The sequence below is a fragment of the Haliaeetus leucocephalus genome, unplaced genomic scaffold (assembly GCF_000737465.1).
Source record: "Haliaeetus leucocephalus isolate CR32 unplaced genomic scaffold, Haliaeetus_leucocephalus-4.0 Scaffold751, whole genome shotgun sequence".
NCBI classification, from domain to species: Eukaryota; Metazoa; Chordata; class Aves; order Accipitriformes; family Accipitridae; genus Haliaeetus; species Haliaeetus leucocephalus.
The window spans coordinates 6,281,814-6,302,743 of NW_010973187.1; the positions used below are offsets into that span (position 1 = coordinate 6,281,814).

General features: G+C 42.0%; 1 protein-coding gene across 1 annotated transcript in view; it reads right to left on the minus strand.

The window, feature by feature from the left end:
* Nucleotides 1–3,972: 3,972 nt before the first annotated feature.
* The window catches only part of LHFPL3 (lipoma HMGIC fusion partner-like 3), a 179,407-nt gene continuing 162,449 nt past the window's right edge, over nt 3,973–20,930 (minus strand). The window contains exon 2 of the mRNA XM_010581097.1: nt 3,973–4,298. Within this exon, the coding sequence (XP_010579399.1) occupies nt 3,973–4,298 (326 nt within the window). The remainder of the gene's footprint in view (nt 4,299–20,930) is intronic.

Sequence of the window (20,930 nt, forward strand, 5' to 3'; positions counted from 1 at the left end):
TTTTTAGAAATACCTTTTTTTTCTTCAAAAGGCAGTTTCTAAAATGAAAAAGGTATGGATTGTTTTGTAAAATCTGCATGATTATGAAACTGCATTAAACAGACTATAACCTGAAGAAAGTCTGCTAAACATGAGTTATATTTCTCAGATGTGAAACCCACATGGTATTTACTCTCACACCTAAGCAAATAAGAAATGAGTAAGCATTATTTTTATCACATAGTGAAAAAGGAAACTTTCTTTTATGGCAAGAATACGGCCTTCTTCTGCCATGAATAATTTTAACAGTCAAATTTCTTACTTACGAGCATTGATTAACCTATGTAAATATACAGAACTGTAGTCATCAAAAGCACGGAGCAGGTGGACAATTCAGCATGGTAAGTCTACAGAGAAGCACACCTTGCTCTTTTTCTGCAATTTTCTCACCTTTTTACCATCCTGTTGCATTTCATATACTTTTAACTGTTTCCTTGTCACCAACGCTCAGAAACAGCTGTGGTGCCAGGTACTTGCACAGGCACTGCAGACTCTCATTAACGAGCCTGTGGGAGCTGATCTGCAAGGAAGCCTCCAGACAGAACTATTACCTGATTAAGGAAACAGCTGCCCAGCTGTCTGATCATTGCCTAATAATTTCTTGTTCTTGAAGGTTTTTCCACATAAATGAACACTGTTGTGGCTCTTATACTTGATTTACTGTCTCTTCCCCTCTGCTGAGCTACTGCATAATAATACCTACTTGCGTGGGGCAAAGCCTCAGCAGCAGGGAAGAGCTGACAGGGCAAGCAGAGGTTCCTCTCAGGTACAGTGTTTGTTGCTTCCCTGGTACATTCTCCCAGAAAGCCACGATGGAGCCACGACTGTCCCTTAAGGGGACACCTTACTTATCACAGCCTATGGGATGTCCAGGCTTGTGACCAGAGGACATCACCACCACCAAGGGGAAGGATTCCCTGCGCTCCCATCCAAAGGACAGCCTTGACCATCAGGCCACATCTTTTGCCCCTTGGAAGACTGCAGCAGCCCAGGGACTCCTCCTTGAGGATGCTCCTCATCCATACCTGCTAATCTGGAAGCAGGAGCCAGCACAAGTCTGTAAGCAGACCTTTTGTAAGTGAGGATAGAGGGTGTTTAATATTCATGGCTTCTTGTTATGAGGGCTTTGACTTCACATTGTCAGAGTAGCTGGAGAGGCTGAGGATGGGATTGCTTATATGCTTAGTCTTACCTTCTTGTCTATATGGGAGTCATGCTAGTGATATTTGCATACTTCAGTATTTTGACATCCTGACCATTTCCGAGAGACGCATGGATACTTTACATGTGGCCTAATGCTGGTGAGTATTTCTCCAGTATCTCTTCCCAAAAGAGACCATGGGGACATAGTTTATGGGGTAAGTGTCAAAACCCTCATGCACGTACAGTGTGTGCCAGGGGTACAGACAGGAGGTTGTTTGGTGCCAACTCAAGGACAAGTGTTGGCCCTAATCTTCTACCAGCTTCCTCATCATTATGGTGTAAGTAATCAACACCCTCTCTAACCACAGACCACTGCCCCAAACCGGTAACCTGAGTGTGCAGACAGTGACTGCCAGGATTACAAAACCTGCCTCACAATCCTGGCCATACGAACCCCAAAGCTTTCTCCTAAACACTGTGGGCAGCATCCACAGTCAAATGACTGCTAGCTGCAAAAATGCTTGAGTACTACCTATATATCCAGTGCCTGCTTTGGAGTGCAGCCTTTTGGGCAGAAACCCCTCCCTGGTCTGCAGGGACCATGCCCCAAAGCCCTGCCCCATCAGCACAGCATGGGAGACAGCAAGCTGCAGACCATTTTGTACAGAGATCAGAGACCACTGGAGGGAACGACGCGCTCGTGCCTTGTTGTCTCGGTAGGACATTTGCTCACTAGGATGCAGGCAGGCTTTCCTGGCATCCAAAAGGCCAGAAGGACTGATTTCTGGCCAGCAAAGTGGAGAGCTGGTGCTCTGCTGGCACTGATACCTGCCCTGATCCCATCATTGATAGGGGCAGTGGTGCCCACCCATGCTCTCACCGTGGTCTCCTGGAACTCCTCTGGGGCTGCAGCACCACATGCGGGTGTGGAAATGCCAGGAGGCTTCAGGGGGATGTAGACTTGCCTCGTTGTTGCTTAGCAGAAGCTTTTTGTGAAGAGGGGGGGGAGATGATGTCCTTTTTAGAAGACAGGTTGCCTCTTTTTCTTTTCGTTTGAAAGACAGTTTAAAAACTAGTGAACTTTAGGCTTGACTGTGAAGGACAAAGTGGGGTGGGTCCCTTTTTGCTGAGTTCTGGTTTCCTTTGAAGCTGGTGGTGTGGTACATTTCTGTGCTTAATCCAAGGAAAATGAGCTGCTGAATGATTTTGTCCGACATGCTGAGGACCAAATGTTCTGGCAGGAGCTTGTGCCTACAATATGAGAGGTGATGAGTCTCCAGAAGCTGTTTTTTGCTCATAAGGTGCCAAAACAGATGAGGTTCTTTGATAAAAGTAGTTTTTGGGTTCATAAGCTCTGTATGGTACAGACAAATCAGACACAGTGCTGATGCCAAAAGCACTTGTGGCATAGCTGTGAATGCCCTTCTGATGAGTATTTTAATTTTCAAATGCAGATGAATATTATCCTTACAGAAAAGGCCCACAGGGACAGTCCTTGAAACTGATGCCTTCAGTTTACCTGCAGGACAGATGTACACATGCAATTGCAAGCAACATACACTTTCCTTAACCCACAGCATTAGTAGGCTCTAACCAGGTCTGAAATCGTATGTGAAGTTTAATCTTCAAGTCCATTTATCTTTGGGCTGAGTGTGCTGACTGTCTGCAATTCAGCAAGCTAGGGCCAATGTGCTTTCAGATATATGGATAATGGTCCTCGTGGAGCAGGACTGAGACCAGCTATTTTTGTACAACACAGGCTTCCAAACACTTTTGATTTCCAATCCAGTGGTGAAGGGCTCCTAGTATCTTTGCTATTATTAGAAGCAACCTACAAAATTACAAAGGTGGTAGATGAGCTGAATGCAGAATCCTGCACTTGGGGACACTTGGTGAAACTAGTAGGGGATCAATTTGAAACAGATAAAAGAAAGTACTTCTTTAGCAGTCAGTAGTGAGCTTCAGAAACCTGCTGCCACACAGTGCTGCAGAAGCCGACAGTATCAGCAGGTTCAGAAGGGATTAGACAGATGCAGGGACAACAGGCCCATTAAAAAGACAAGGCAGGGACATGCCCTCTGCGGTATCTGTCACATTAGATACACAGCTGTGGATGCTGGGGGAGCACAAGGGGAAGGGGTGTAGAAATCAGCCAGGCTTGCACACGCTCACCAAACAGCATCTCTCCTCTCGCAACGGTGTGATAAACTACTGGCCTGAGACAGTTCCGTGTTCTTAATCTAGAAATGTGTTTTACTCCCAACCCACTGCATGAATATTCAGTTACTACAGCATCCTAGATTCCCGTGAGCTGACTAATGAGCTCAAAGCAACACAATCAAACAAGAACTAGGATTCGTCATTCCTGGCTCTGATCCTTAGTCCACCGGTGCCTTGCTGTATAGGCGGTCCCATTACATAGCTCATTGCCAATCTCCCAAATCAACACTCCCCCCTTATTGTGTACTGTGCTAACACATACGCTATATTACAGCCATTCATATTACAATGCAAAATCTTAAAGGAACCAAATGAACAAATCTTGCATGATTTACAGAAAAAGATGGAGATAGTGAAACTTAAATGCTAATGAAATAATGTACAAGTGGGTAACACAAAAACATCCCATGTACAGCTCTAAAAACTGTTAAGGATAAAAGTCATGCATAGTGCAACAATTGTGGCAATTTCGAGCTTTCTTAGATTTTGGAGGATGAAAAACAAAACTTCCTCTGCCCCTTGCATTTCTTCTTTCCCAGCAACTTAGGAAGCAATCCAGCATGCCAACTTCTAAGTATAAAATAAAATTAAACCAATCATTGTTTTTAAGCAAGTGCTCTTGAGGCCACCCAATAATAGTGTTTCTAAAGCAGTCCTACCTTTGTTTTCCAACTTGAGCTCCTCTGCTAGCAAGCTGTCTTGTCTGTTGCCAAGCACAAATGCCAGAAATGAGAGGATCAGGGCATCCAAGATTCCAATAATCGCCAGGATATATGCCCAGCGGACTGAACAAGCCCCCAGCGTGTACTTGTCTGTCTTTTCACCACACATCCGTTTTACCTCATCTGAATCCCAGCCATCAGGAAAAATCATACAACCCAGGACGAGACAGGCAGCTTGGAAAAAAAAAGAAAAGGAGAACAATGGGATAATGAGACCAAACTTTCATTTTGATGAGAACCTACACAGTTATCATTAAAGCAACACACTTTTTCATCCTGAGCTTCAAAGCTAGGTTACTTAAAAACAAGTCACAGAATTATATGCTGTGATTAAGTGTTTAATATAAAAACCTAAGATACAACATCAATTGCACACCTTGCTTTAAAAGAAAAAGATGCATCCTGAATCCCTGGCCAGTTTTTGTACCAGTACAATCACATTTTCCTGGTGAGACCAATTTCTTCATTGTAACATGAAAGGCTCACACAAAAAAAAAGAGGGGAAAATTATTAATAACCTGGATATTCAAAGGAGACACCGGATTACTGTCAAATGGTCAGGCAAACAAACTATAGAGAAAAATAGAGGAAAAAATATACCTATCATTTCTGGTAATCTAAGTGCTTGTAACACACATAGGTAATAGCAAGGGTTTTTTTTTTTGTCATTTGGCAGTACCCCTTTAACTGAAATATGTTTTATGCATAAGGTTTGTACTCCTCAAAAGCACAAGTAATGACATTGTTCTGGAAGGAAAAATAAGCTGTCAACATTGCTGTCAACTTCTGATCTGGTTTACCTGAGGAATCAACACATGACATCTCAAACTCAAAAAAGTGCTGATCCTTTTAACACCAAGAGAAATGAAAAGCCTCTCCCCACAGGGAAAGCCAGCCAACATGGACCACCAGCTGCTCTGGGTTGGGGCAGCTGTACCATGGCGAGAACAGAGGCAAAGGGTGGCTGTTTGGGTGCTCCTCCATCAGCCTGCGTGACTGCTAAAAGGTTGAACTTAATTTTTGAGTAGCAGAAATTTGCTTTGACCCTTGGTTCCCAGGGAAACTGCCCTGCTGTGGGACAGCAGGTAGTGTCATGGGCCAACGTGGCTCTTGTGGACCAGGCAAAATGGTGTGACAAGTTTGTTTTTTCAAAAGTAACGTGCTCCGTCACATGAAGCAGGGTCAGTCTTGCCCACTGGCCGGCAGTTGCTGTAACGTCCCCTGCCTGGACGGCTCCAGGGTGAGGGCTGAACACACACAGGTACCTGTGCCCGGCCACCCACACCTTGGGTGGGATGTGGGTGCTCTTGGACATGGAGACCTTAAGCGTGGCCCCCACTGGGTTCTGGACCATGGTCACAGCCCTTGCCCAAGCATATTACCAGTCCGGGTTTGGCCAAAGCCTTGAGCTGGCACAGGACTTGCTGTTCAGACACATATCCTGTGCTCACTGGGGAGCAGCCTCCTTGGCAGTTGTTTGCCCCAGTTCCTACTGGAGTGTGTGCCTTGCGGTGGAGGGTACCATGACAGGGATGCAGCACCAGGGCTTGTGCCCCTGAGATGATACGCTGTGTCCTGAGGTGGTGATACATCATTACAGAAACACACACAAAAAAGCAAACCCATACACTGAATCTTCACTTACATGGTCTCTCCACACTGAGTCACTAACTGAGAAAATCCATGGGCTGAGAAAACATGCCAATATGCCAATCTCATAGGACTGGACCGAGTGTGCTTCTGCACAGGACTCAGCTTCCCGCTGCCTGCAGGGACTGTCACTGGGCAAAGCTGAAGGAGCACAGCAAAGGCATGACTTGTACCTTGCCTGTTGCTTTTGGACAATGTCTCTCCCCGGGAAACCCCGTGTGGGTTGGCCCTGCTGTGAGTGGGGTGATGGACCAGGTGGTCTCCAGATGTCCTGTCCAACTTGAACTGATTTTTGGCAGGGAGGCGGCATGTTGGTAACAGGGGACAGAGCAGTTGGGTACTCATGGCACATTTCCTATCAGAGTAATGGGAATAGTACATGGATACTCTTTTAACTGCAGCCCTTGGTCATGCTGACGAACTTGTTGGCTTCACTGAAGCAAACAACTTGAGTGCAGAACTAGCCAGGGCAACAGCATAGGTGCATCTTCAGTAGGGGAGGATAGCATATAAAAATTAAGTAAAATAAGAAAAATCTAAAAATAAAGACTCTGTTGAATGGGCTCATTCCTCAGTTTTTATTGCATTTAGGAGAATGAGAAAATCCATATGCTTTCAGTAATTGTCTGTACTGTCTTTTCTAACTCGGGAACAAGCATATTTCCAGCATTAGCCCTTCTTTCTTAGTATGGCTGATGAGCTACAATGGATCCTAAACCATCTTTTATAAGTCTTAATATTATTCTAAATTGCAGGTATATGCGCTAATTGAAAGAAATACATTGTGTGGCTTTCAGCCTTTTAAATGGTTGTTGAGCCAGAAGTCTGTTTGGAAACCACAGTTTATATACCAAGTAGCTTGTGCAACAAAGAGCTGCCGTCGCTGTGGGAATTGCAGCAAGTTCTTGTCTTTCCCGGACAAGCACAAGCAGTGTCGTTTTACATACCTCTAATGCCCACAGAACAAAACCACACCTGCATTGAATCAATATGGTGAAATACTGGAAAAGAGATGTGAAAACAGAGCTCAGGATGGTAGTTTTCTTTTGACAGCTACACAATTGCTGTAGACAAAGCCTTGAAAGCATGTCTGCAGAAAGCATCTGACGTAGAATAAAAGCTGCACCTAAGGCATTTGACAAATTCTTCCTGAGCTGTTCATTTGTGTGAAAATATAACAGCTTATAATACTTTCAAGGACAATTAGGCTTAAAACCAAAGACAATTAGATAAGGACTGATTTACTCAGAACATGCGGGTTGGACAAATTGTAAGTTGCCTATTGCCTGCCTTAACTCATTTACACAATTTCATAACGTCTTCCAAAGATTTTAGAGACAAACTGTACAATAATTTGCTTTCTTGAGCTGGTTACATACACTTCCAGAAAGATTATTTCTCGCAGTCAACACATAAGCATTGCCCTCATACTTGCGAGGGACTCCATTGAAATGATGCAGCAAATCTGCATGCTTCTGGTGTTTGTGAAAATGTCCACATTTACCCAGGTAACTGTTGACAAAAGTTTGATTTACTATGTAACAGCAACTACCAAAGCCACTTTACTTTTATTAATCGTCCTCAAAATGAGAGGAAGTTTAATGCACAGTTAATGATCAATACATTTGGGATTTTTCTGCTAGTTGTGTATGAATAATTAGCAAATACTTACATCTCTGTGGTTTTTTTATTACATAGCACATCAAGCATATGTTCTTAGTACTTCCTAAAAATATGTAACTTTGATCTTTTTCATCTACGTAATTAAAGATATGGGCCCTTATCTCAGGAACTCAGTGCACAGCTTCCCAGCTGTGTTCCTCAGATTCCTAATTAACTCATCTTTCCTGAATTCTGTTCCTGCACTCTTTGATATACTTGCTTAACTTTCTGGACTCATTCTGTTGATTGCTGTTGGACTTCTCTTGGTAATAAGACACACAGGTAAATGGTGGCTGGAGTAGATCTCTTTGCATAAAGGCAGATATCAAAGAGGGGGTATTATTATTATTTTCTCCTTTCCCTATAGTTTAGATGCTTCCTAATAGATGACTACTTGATCAACATGTCCAGATGCAGGAATCATGCCTTACCTGTAGAGGTTAACATAAGTAAGATTAGTCAACCTTGAGTCCTCACTTGCTGAGGGAATATTTTACACTGAATGCCTTTAAGAATACAGACTTGCTCAATAGTATGAAACAGGTAATGATTCATTTATCAGCTACAAAAAGACAGGTATAAAATCCTCCTACAGATCTACTTTGTATTGCCAGGAATTTTTACATTTTAATCCTTCTAAAGAGGATTAGAAGATTTTTCTCTAGAAGGAAATTACTTTCAGTTTTATACAAATTTGAAAAATGGAAACCATTTAATGCAATTTCAGTGAAACTGCTAAGAGATGATTTTATAACACAGACATGCGTCCCATATCTTTCTCTAAAATTCCACTGTCTCTAACGGCAATGTGACCGAAATGGCAATGTAACAAAGGCTACTACTGTTTTACTACTATCAAGTTCTAATAAATTCAGAAACTTTTGGATTTGGAAAGCTCACCTATTGAATGAAAAGACTTAAATCATCAGTTCCTACAGACTTTTTGATTCAAGTAAGGCAAAAGTTAAATCTATATTGGTTGAAGGCAGTCTTCTGTGTGTAAGCTGAATACATCGGATTAGCACCATCTTCTTGAGCCTGCAGACAGCCCAGCCTAGGACCTCTGTAGCTCATCAAGAGCTTTCATGAGAAGCATCAGAGGAAAATTGATAAATGACTGATTAGTGTCACTGACACCATTCAGAACTATTTGGGCAACTGTAAAACTTACAAGAATCATATCCACATCGTTTTCTTTTTGGTTGCCTGAGAAAACTCCTGGCAGGAATACTGCCTTTGTAACAACAGCCCTGGGTTTCCTCCAGGCCTTCCTCTAATTTTCTTACAAGACATGGGGTAACAAATTGTTTCTCCTACATACTGGAGTCTGGTGAAGCTTTTCAAGCTTTTAAAAAATAATTAATAAATAGTAGTTAAACATGCCTGATATACATTTACTTCTCTTCTTAGAAGCTCTTTTCTCATATGAACAGCTAACAGAAACTGCCACATGGTTTTCCTTTAGGGCTCTGAGTGACAAGACAAATTATTCATACTAAGAGAGGGAGTCCAGGATTTTACCTCCTGGGACGAAAGGATGCAGATATGACACTTGCAGAGATTGGAAACAGACCCTGAATTGTTGTTGGCACTGACATACTTGTGACTCTGACCAAGCTAATATTATCACAGCCCATGCTCTGTGCATGAGCTCAAATGGTAATTAGCAGGCAAGTAGTTCATGATCCTATGGTTGTGCCAAATATGGTGATAGATTAATACTATATCATTGCATGGAATGAGGTTCTATTTATAAAAAGGCTGACTGTTATACAGGAAACCAGTGCTGAGAAATTCCCGCTGGCAGGACTCCTCTCTCATCTTCATTCTTTTCTTGACAACATACCCAATTTGCTTGCATGTAGAGTGTGATGATGGCAAGTTTCCTGATAAACGAGTCAAAAAAATGGAATGGGAATAACACTGACCAGCTATTTTCTTTCCATACCCACACATGCAAGAGCCTCCAAGCCTCCATGGTTCCAAAAACTGAGAGGTTCTTTGTTTTCAGATTTTTTCCTAAATGTTATTTACAAAAACAGTGACCCATTAAACTCCAATAAATTGAATAGAGTTTTTGCCAGCCATTTTGGTGGAGTGAACTTCTAGGACAGAGCAAAATGAAAGGTGAGGATTCTGGCAGGGGACATTCATTAGGACTACAGTCTTTCAGGAGCTTGTACCTGGGAAAGAAAGAAAGGGTGAGGGGAGGTGGCTGAAGACATAGGCTCAAATACAGTTCTGAGTGAACACAGAGGCTGCACGTCCATGCAGCTGAGATTGATTTGAGTAATATGGACTGTACTAATGAGTAGGATAATAATTCTCTGTGTTTACATTTATGTTCTGGCTTGGAGCAAATGTGCAATTTTGAAGCAAATGCCCTGATTCTCTCCATTTACTGATTCCACTCACAGAAACAGTTCTGGTACATGTAAAACAGATTATTTTTGGAGCAGGTTAGAAGTTCCTTTCCAAAAGTTCTTCAATGCTGGATGGGGACCTTAAAATTCTGATTCAGTGTGTGGGCTTCACCACCACAAAACCTCTGCCTAGAAGAAGGCTCTTGAACCACGCAAAGCTTCCTTCCTGAAATGGTTCTTGTGCAATACAAAGAGGCAAATGCCATATAAGACTTTTTATTTGGTGCTTTGTTTGAAGACTGCCAGATCCAGTCTTCGGCTTTGGGAAGGTTCTTCAAAGAGATGCCAACTGGCTCCCCAGGGAGAAGACACAGCCTGTTAATTTGTGTCATAAGCAGGCTGAAAGTGTCTCTGGCAGCAGGATATCTTGGTGGTGCTCATATAGGGTTGCTAACCATGTGATTGCTGTTGGGTATGAGAGAGCCGGTGAGAAAAGTGGCATGAAATTCAAGATTCAAGGACAGTGTTCTTGGAGAGCTGGAAAGATAAAATCATATCTAGACTTCTGTGCCCTGGGCTCCCATGTGGGACAAGGGAGGTGCCCTGTGGAATTACTCCAGGACACTGATATGCCACTTTCATCTAAGTGACATGGACAAAAGCAGAGCTTCCCAGAGAGGTCCAAAGACGCTCCCCCTACCCCGGCAAGTGAAGGAGCAAAGGTTTGTGGGTTAATCTTCCTTCAGAAAGCTTCAAACAACATGTATAATGGGGGCATTTTGTCCAGGAGACAAGAGTAGTTCTCATTTGAAGTATAAGCCTAGAACCCCATATGATGAGGATGTGAGAGGCTTCAGCAGTAACTGCTTTAATTTACTTATTGTCTTATTTTGCATCATCTTACTTGGTAATGTAGACAAGCCTGAACCTCTCCACAGGATTAAGAACATTTATAGACAGAGCTAAGGGAGAGAAAAAGGAGAACCTCCCACTGCATTCCTGTGATAACATAAAAGATCTGACACAATTATGGCCACTTGACTTATTAGAGCACTGGCTTTTTGATGCCAAATCTGGTAAGTATATATATACATATCAAGTATTCCCCATGCTGATTTTAAGAAAAGGAAAAAAGAAGACCAAATATTCAGTGACTGGACAGCAAAGAAAGAAAATAATATTGTGGAAGGTGGTAGCGAGGTAGGTGCTACAGTCAGGGAGACAAGACTTGCCATTACCTGGCTGAGTTGACAGATAATGGAGATATTGTGATGCCTGGTAGTTATGCTTAGACAGCAAAATGGAAGAATTTGATCAGCTGTTGCAAGATGTGAAGCTGGATAAGAGAAATATTGTTGATCAACAGCCATTCCAAAAGACAAGCACTAAAGAACATGAGCTGTTCAGAAAGATGGAAACAACTGGGAAAGTGAAGTAATGTTATACGTGAGGAATGTGTTAAGCTATAAATATGTAGAAAAGAATAGCAAAGAGAGTGCAATCTACTTCAGTTAAGGTCAATTGAGGGAAGAACTGTAAGAGAAGTTTTACTGCACTAAGGGGGCCAGTTTTAGACCTCAAATGTTGGATTCATGTATGGATAGAATCTTCTTTGATATGATAGAGACAGAAACTCTGTGAGGGGTTGTATCATCATGGGAGCATTTAACTTCCCAGTTTTGATCATTAGCCACGATAATTAAACTTTGAGATTAATTTTGATTGGTAATAAATTAAATTAATTTTCCCCAAGTTGAGTCTGTTTTGCCCGTGATGATAACTGGCAAGTGATCTCTCCCTGTCCTTATCTTGACCCAAGAGCTTTTTGTTATATTTTCTCTCCCCTGTCCAGCTGAGGTGGGCCGGAGTCCTCAAGTGGCTTTGGTGGTGTCCTGGCGCCCAGCCAGGGTCAATCTACCACAATAATGTAAGAGTATCATAGATTTTTATGGGTGTGTGGCAGGTGACTCACAAGGTGCATCCCAATGACTCCTTGCGAAAGATCACAACTTCTGGTGTTCCAACCATGGTAATATGCAATAGGTATTTATAGTCCCTTGTCTAGAAAAAGTATGGAAACCAGGAACTATTAATGGATGCAGGCCTAATCACCATGTGGGCAAAAAATCCCTACAAGTGTCATGGCAACGAATTGCTAACAGCTATAGCAGAGGTAGATGACTAACTGATGAAAAAAGGGTAAACTGAAATTATATACAACAAGAGATAAAAATAATTCTTTACAATGAAGCAGGTATGGGAGGTGGTATAGCTAGAAGCCCACAGGAAGGTATGTGTTGAAAGTTACATTTACACTGTTTCACCTCCTGCGGTGTCCACTGGCCCTGGGATCTAAGAATTTTTTTCTTCTGATTTTTCTGTTTAAAGTGTCTAAAATAACATGAAAACTGTGTCACAGCCCACCAGAGTTTTTCTAACATGTCTTTGTACCACAGAATGTGTGTTATGAGCTGAAGGTCTATGCCCAGAGATCACAGGAGTGACAATGGTGCTTGCAAACGCATGTGCTCAGTGGGCCATGACCTGGGAGTCAACCGTCATGCTGCCAGGTTGTTTGACTATGTGGGGATATCCAAAAGCCACTTTTCTCACATGCTAGAGTCTCCTGAAAAAGAACTGTAGAAGTAATGAAGGAACTACTTGTTTATATCGCATCTTTGTTTTTTTGTCAGATCACAGCCTTCTAATGCAATTTTGGCTTGGCTTTGCTTGGTAACAAAACTTACTATTGAAAGTGTTTATTTTGAATGCTGTCACAGAGGAGTGATACAGCTTTCTAATTTAATGTTAACTTCTCTTTGTAGAACCTAGTCTTTAGCCAAACTTTATCAAACCATAGCATACTGAAATGTACTAGATTTAAATAATGAATAAACTCAATATAAATACAGTGTAGGCTACAGCAGACAGACTGGAGAATAGGTGCTATTATGAATGGCATAGGCTAGACATCACTTGAGATTTATACAGCTGATGTTTCAGCACAAGTTACTGATCCAAGTAGCGAAGCTATTTTAAACATGGTTTTGGTAAAGAAGGAAGAGCTGAAAATAATCTTACCTTCAGTGACCATGAGTCAATTCAATTTAAATAAAATGAGAGTATGAATAAAAATGATCCTGAAACTGGGTTTAAAAAATGCATATTTCAGAGGGACAAACTTTGATAAGCTAAAGAAACTAGCTAACAAGTTAACTAGACTGAAGAGGTCCATACTTAATTGTGGGGAATGCCTTGAATTTCTTTCAAAGATGTACATTTTCTGATGTATCTTGACAAGATGAATAAAATTCCAGGGGTACTTTCAGCTCTGTCTGAATGAGTAGCAAACTGTTTCCTTCTACCCTCATTACCTATCCCCCCAAAAGCCTTGGAAAAAGTAAAGAATATGTGAGCAGAGATATTAGAAATTATATAAAAAGGAACTAGTTAGCAAAGAAAGACACATTTAGGAGGTAGATAATGCAGATCTAAAAGACAGCTTGCCAAAAGTCAAGCTGTGCTAAATCTTTCAAGAGAAATTGAAACAAAAAGTCAAATAATGTTCAGTTAGGTTAACAAAGAAAGAAGAAAAGCAGATATGGACTGAGGCTGGGGCTAGGACCTAATTCTTTGCCTCACTTTTCAATGAGGACAACGACAGAGAACAGGAGGACAATGACCTGCCAGCTGGGCATGAGCATTCGGAAATGGGAACTCCTGACTTCAAGCCCACAGCAAACCTGAAACGATCATAATGTGCTCAAGCTGGAGGAATGGACCCTCCAACCCCAAATACTGAAATAACTGACACATTGAACTGCAAAGCTGGTGGGAATGTTTTTTAAACAAATTTATTATTGATATACTGGGGAACAGCATACGTGCTACCTAATTTTTAGAAAAAAACAAAACAAAATTGAGAATGGAAAAGTAATTGGAGCACACACTCACCCATCAGTTTGACCTCAGTTCTTTGAATAATTTTTGACGGAAAGAATAACTAAAGCCATAGAAAGAAATACAAAGTGGGGTGATGTTAGCATGGGTCTATCTGACAGCTAGGAAGCAGTGACTTTATAAAAGAAAGCTAAGTAAGTAACACACTCTTCAGAAAGCATTTGATACTGTGTCATATAGAAATATTTATTAACCTGGACAATACAGAGATTAGCATGAGAATTTAAGGTCCTTATGGTACTTGTCCATGGGGAGCTGACATTTTTTGCTTGAAGGGAAAGTCTCGAGCTGTTGTGAGGATACATTGGGCACCTCAAGGATCAGCCTGGGTGTCAATCATTTAGTATTTTCATTAGGAGCTTTGGAAAGAGTAGAGGTTTGCTAGTAAAATCCACTGATGGGAGGTACTATCAATGCAGAAGACTATTGGGACAAATGGTAAAGAAGAGAAAACATATGAGTATGTTGATCAGCCCTTGGAGGACCATGAGTCACCAGTAAAATGCACCCACGAAAAAGGTGAACCTGAGCATTGGCAGTATCAGGGAAAGTTTTTTCAGCATAATGTAAGCACTAGAGCCATCTGGTGCTGGTGGTTTCTAATCTGTAGAAGAGTGATGTTTGGAACAACCAGTTAATCAAAGCAAGATTGTTTTAAGATGTAATGTGGTACTTTAGGAAAGGTATGATGCTGTAACTGCCCATGATAAGGGACTAGATCCGATGATTTAGTAGGTCTTCTCCAGGCTTATGTTCTTATGAATAGGCTGAGAGATAAACATCATTGAAATAAAGAAGGATATCTAAGGGGAATACCAGCCAAAGAATTAGGAGCTAGATGGAACTACAGAAAGTTATGATCAAAAATAGTGTTGTCTATATCAAACCGAGAAGAAAAATCTAGCAAAATAAATGGGGGCAAGAGGTGAAGAAGGAGCTCACTATTGGGCTGTCTCACTGCGGTCTTTATAGAAATTTGCCCTTTCCTTTCTTAACTAAAGGTTTGAAAATGTGATGGCAAAGAAAGAGGAAAGGCATAAAGTGATTTTCTTTTTTTGCTGGTCCTCATCCAAGCTGTCCTGACATCCCTGCCAAACATCAAGCAACTACAACAGCCTGATTTTGTACTTGGGAAGTGCATGCATCCAGCTTTTTTCCAAAGCTACTGCAATTGCAAGCAAATCTAAACATGCTGGTGAGTGGGGAAGTCTGGGAGTGCACCAGCCACTGTTTTCAGGATAAACATGGCAAAGTTCTGCAGGCTTCTGAGGTGGAAGCAAGGTGCAGAAGCAAGAGATATTCATACAAAAAGGGAATTTCTACAACTGAGTCTACTATAGCATCCACAATAAAAACCGTTTCAGCCTTTTGCTCCTGAAAACTAACTTCGCAGCCAGTAAGTACTCACTTGCAAAAAAGGAGGCTGAAGAATTTCATGACTACTCTGTATAAACACAAGAGAATGGATCCCAGAGAGGGAGAAGAGCTATTTAACTGGAAGGGCAGTCTTGGCACCTGAACAAATGGATATAAACCATCCAGGAATACATTTAGGCTGTAAAGTAGAAGGCAGTTTTGAATTGTTGGGGGAGAGATTCTGGCACAAACTCAGTAGCTGTAGCCAGGCCAAAAAGTTTTAAGTTGTCCAAGTTGCTGATGTTAAATAGTTATTAAAGATGGAGTTTGAGCAGTGTATTAAAAAATCATTAGGAAGTGTTTCTCTATAGGCTACATTGAGCTACTTTGGGCCTTTAAGGTAACTGCAAGAACTTAAAAGGTCTTATACCATATACCTTCAGACATCAGAAACCTGGGATCATCACTTTTCTCAGCATATGAGCTTTGCAGTAGCTGCAGAGCTGGACAGAAGGACAACGCAAACAGCACTCATTTGAGCCTTAGGGCAGGAGCAGCACTGGAGGCAAACTCCAGGCTTGCGCACTATGGCCCTTTTGCTGAAAAGCTTCAGATTTATTTTCCTTTGACCATAAATTTAGCAAAATTCTCTACCTGGATAAACCCTGCCCTGTATTGTAGTCAGCAAAGCCCTTGCTGACTGTTTTTCCTCCTACGGTTACACTCTGTGAAACTAGTTCAGCTTACACCGCGTAACCATTGAGTTCACAACCAGCAAGGCTTCCCTACACTGTTACTGAACTCCATCCACACTACTGCAAACCTCGACTGCAGGAGTTTGTCTGCGTCTCACCTGGTACGTGCTATGGAGCACGCTAACAGCAATAGCATATTAGTAATGCATTAAAGAATCAGCCCCCCCCGGACTACTGCTTCAGAGAAACATCTGGTATGATATCCTGGTCACGTTCACAGTTTCATTTATACAAACACTTACGGGTATTTGACAGTCATGATTGGAAATGATTGGAAAATGGGGTAACTCACCCATCCAGTACATGAAATAGCATGGGTCAGTAGTCAACAACTGAGTGAGCGGTTTCAAAATAGCCACCAAGGATTCAACCAGTTGTTTTCTGACCTCCGCTTCACTAGCTGTCATGCTGTGAAAGCAACATGAACGACAAAAACACTTGCAAGAGGAAGTGAAATAAAAGGGGCGGGGTGGGTGGAGTTTTCTTAAATGAGCTGAGCCTCTCCTCTACCTTCATGGCCTCCCCTGTGGTGCTGGCACAGAACGCTGACTCAGCACACATCGGGTGGCAGTCTGGGAGCAGTGAAACACCTGCAGTACAAACAGCTGCCGGGCAGATGCCTCTGCCTGCTCTTGGTCACTGGCCAGCCGGAGAAATCTCTCCTAGAGAAGCTGACTGAGAGATTCAAGAAGTTGTTTGGCAGTGGATGAGATAAATACCCACTGGTGAGCTTTCTCTGCTGTAAGCCGAGATGCAGGTTCATGGTCACTGCTACGTTCTCTGCCAAAGCTTGGTTATGATTCCCAGAATATAATGCATCATGGTAAGGAAATGTGATTTAATGTTGAAATGAGAATTGTTTTAAGATCTACAATTTGTAGGCATTCAACCCCTGTTTGTGGGCATGACAGTCACATTCCCTTTGCCCTTTACTTGGAGCTTTGTGTTTCCCATGTACTTTAGTGGAGAAAGAGAAGTTTCAGAGGAAGTGACTGAAGTCAAGTAGAAAGATGACGTGATGTACAAGGAAACATTCTGTCATGAGCAAGCAAAAAAGAAGTGATTGAAAGGGGAAGGCTCTTGTCCCTCTTGTCTTTTGTAAAGCATTAATGTTTTGCTTGAAATTACCTGCAGCTGACTAAATGCCATGCTTTCCTTGACAAGTGGGAACCATACTCACCCTCTCTGAGACATTGGCTCATCCCCCAAGTATTAAAATCTGTTCACGATTCACCAATTTCCTCAGGGCTGGGTATCCCTCAACATACTCTGCCAGAGAGCTCCAGCTAGCTCTGTACGGTAAGATCTAGCTCTAGACTGGTTTCATTCCCCTTTTTAAAATCAACAGCCTTCCCAAAGCCAGGCTGCACTGTGCTCCCCATCTCCTTTGAATGAGGGGACCCACACTTGTAGCTTAGAGTGGTTTGTGGGATAGGAAAAAAGTGAGACAGGGTTTGAAGCACCTTTACACTGAAGGCAAGTGGAAGTGGGTAATGCAAAGCGAAAGGCCTGCAGAGGGGAGGACCTTAATATGTGAAGGAGACAGGCAGCTGGGAGGCAGCAATATGGGGCAGTCTCCTCCGAAAAGAGGGAGGTGGAAGCAGAAGGCAGCAGCCTTGTTCTTGGGCTGGAAATGTTAAGTCATTAACTAACTAAATGAACTAAAGTCATTACAATCATTTAAATCTGATTTCCAAAGCAGTGCTAGCTGATATTGCAAATGGACTGGCACAGAAGCAAGACAAGTTCAGAACGGATGATAAAGGCATTGACTTTTGTATAGTTCCTTTCAATGCCCCTGAGGCGCACGCATATGTCTTTATGCCTGCACAGCTTGTCATGTGCTATTCTTCACTTATCTCTGCTATAGCTCTTCCTGATCTCCTAACAGCTTTGCTCGGAAGAAAAGAGAAATGGACAATAGGCCCAGAGACTGCTTGGCTGCATTGCTTCTTCATTAAAGTTGACATTTGGCAGTGAGACTTGACTGCCTTTCAAGAGCTGATGTCTCACTGAAGCTAACAGCAGCAAAGGTATCGGGGCGCCAGTGTCTCTCCCGCTGAGCATCTGAGCTTTGGATGGTGGGAGAGAGCCCTGGAGAATGAGACCAGTAATTGGTGATGTTTTTTTCTTTTGCCTTTTTCCTGTTAAAGGGAAGAGTACCCTTTTACCTAGGGCCAAGCTAATGAGATTGCTTAACCTCCTGAACTAATTGCTTTTGACATGCCAGAGTTGAGAAAATTTATAATCTTTGAGAAAACGTGGAAGAAATCTGCATTAATTTTGTGACTATCTTATATTTATATTGGCAAGCACATCCCATCTTCCATTTGCTATCAAGTCTCTCTGATCAATAATGTGTCCTATTTTGCTCAGTGTAACTGCAAGAGTCCTTGCCTCGGTGCTTTGGTAATCCTGATTCTCCTACCAGTTCCTAACTGCAAGGTCTAGTTTTGGAATTTCTGTTCGCTTCTACAGAATTCCATTTCTGTGCCTTTATTTTTTTAGTCTTGCTGGTTAACCCCAAGATTTGCACTATACAGCAAAGTTTACCATTATAGGTGTCAGCAAATCCTTGTGTGCATGCACATGCAATTTCAAGTCCTGTCTAGGTTTATGATATCAAGTTGTAATACCTTTTTTGAACATTTTTGTAAGTCCAGCATGTGTACTGTTCTAGTGCTGCAATGCCTCTGAGGTAAAGAAACCCTTAGTACTTCCAATACAGCAAACAACCACTCTGGTGCTGATTTTCAGCACTGATGCCCAGAAGTCACAGAAAGTAGGTCTCCCTCCATTTAATATTTCTAGCATATGCCTATTAATATGCCAGTGCTGGTGATTTCTGTCTTAAAGAAATTAAGATGTCTGTTCAGATATTGAAAGGACTAGAATAATGTAAGGCAAAGCAGCAATGCAAGGCAAAGGGAAAATCTGACAGTCCCACCAAAACCAATGAGACATGGGCTGCCAGAAAAGTTGGGTACTTGCAAAGTTTGGTATGAAGCTTGAGGGCTTACTAGGTGACCTTTGAAACCCCAGAAATGCATGCTGCCCACCAGCTAATTAAAAAGGATGAACCAGGAGATGCGGTGTTTCCAAAGGGAGTAAGAGGACTCTAACCCAACTGGATTCAGAGATGGAGCCAGAGGAAAGAGGAGTTGAACTGGCACTGCGGTAACTGTGCCTTCTTTCAAAAACATTCATAGGTCCTAAAGCCCCATGTCCTTTTCCCAGTACCCTCTTTATAAACAAATAACAGCTGAAAACATGTATAATAGAATTGTTTGCTGAAGTAGTTGGTTCAGTTTAACTCTGTTGGTGGGCATCAGCAAAAAAAGAGAAGAAATTCCACAAGCAACTCAAAATGTTCCTGAATGCATCAGGCAGCAAGTGTTTCTATCACTACACTGCAAGCAGTTGAAATACAGTGTAAAAGATATTTGAGCATTTGAATAAATGTACAGAAAATATAACGTCCACTTTATGAGCAATCCAGTATCTTGTCATTCAGACTACTTGTTTAGAGTAAATGTTTAGAGTAAACATAAACTTCAAGACTTCAGCCCATCAGAATCTCCACTGGCTGTAGTAAGTTAGCAATCTTTAATGCATTATTCCTACCTCTATTACCAGTGACACCTGTGAATTAAGTTCTCAGTCTCACAGGACTATTTGCATTGGAAAGTACTACAAAGTGACGGGGCTGAGAGCTTCTGACCTATTCCAAACAAGTGTATTGGAAGTAAATCCAATTTACTTCAGACTTCGTGACAGTTTCTTTGGAAAACCTTAGTTTGGGGAGGCACCTTCTTCCATCTGCTGACAAACTCCCTGGCCATGATGATGAAAATGTGGACATATGGAAAACAGTTCTGTAATTCTCTCCAAAAATCCAAGTTCAGGCTGTATGAAGGAGAGGAGAGGCTGGAGTGCCTGGTTCAGGGGAAACACAGGGACTCCAGAAATGCACAGGGAAGTGCACCAAGATACTGTGCAACTCCTTAAACATCAAATACAGGGACTGTAAAACCCATGGATCAAAATTCCTTCAAACCTGTACAGTAGCAGTCTTCATGGACTCTGTCTTTTGGGGATTGGAGACACAATACCATGTCACAATTATCTTCTCATTAAGCCCAAGAGAAAAATAAAGATTGCAGAGACAACCTGTAATTCATGCAGGAATAGCAGCCAACACTTTACACTTTTAATTTTGCATGGTTTAAAATGTTGTATAATATTTGTCCTTGAAAACTGGCACTTGATGTCTCAAGGTCCCTGAATAAGTCCACCAGGTTCATAAAATATGCTAACAGTTTGCTTACAATACCCAGGCAAGGCAAATACAGTCTATTCAGGAACAGCCCAAAGTAACTCAAAGTGTATGGAGAGGGATGCTGGTGAGGCACTCGGCTGCTCAGCACCTCAGCCACCTTGCTGTTGAGCCCCTCAAAATCAGACAGTCTTTTCTCTTAGTCTTTCTGCTATAAGAATAATGTTTCCCATCTTGGTTCATGAGTACAACATAAAGATATACCATACAGACTTAATAATATAAATATTTGATTCACATCCATCAAAACATTACCAGCTGAATATGTTTTCAGCCTAATGCGAATCACATTTAGCATTCATCCATGCAACTACTCAGACAACAGTGAACTTCATTCTTAGTCAAGTCTGAAAGGCAGACAGAGCCACAGATGCAAAGAGCATTTGCGGCTCCTTGGAGCACAGCTGGTATGGCTACCCCCCCACTGACCATGCTGCTCTGAAGAAACATTCTTGTTTGCAGCGCGTCTTTTTAAAAATGAATCTCTCCAGACCACCCTGGCATATTCCTGCCTATGCAACATCTGTGCTGGTTCACAAATGCATCCAGTAACAGGGAAGTTTCCTGTTGACACGTCTGTGCGTGTGGAGTGGAATCCCCGTTTGAATGGTAACTAATCATAGAATCATCAAATGGTTTGGGTTGGAAGGGACCTTTAAAGATCATCAAGTTCCAACCCCCCTGCCCTGGGCAGGGACACCTTCCACTAGAGCAGGTTGCTCAA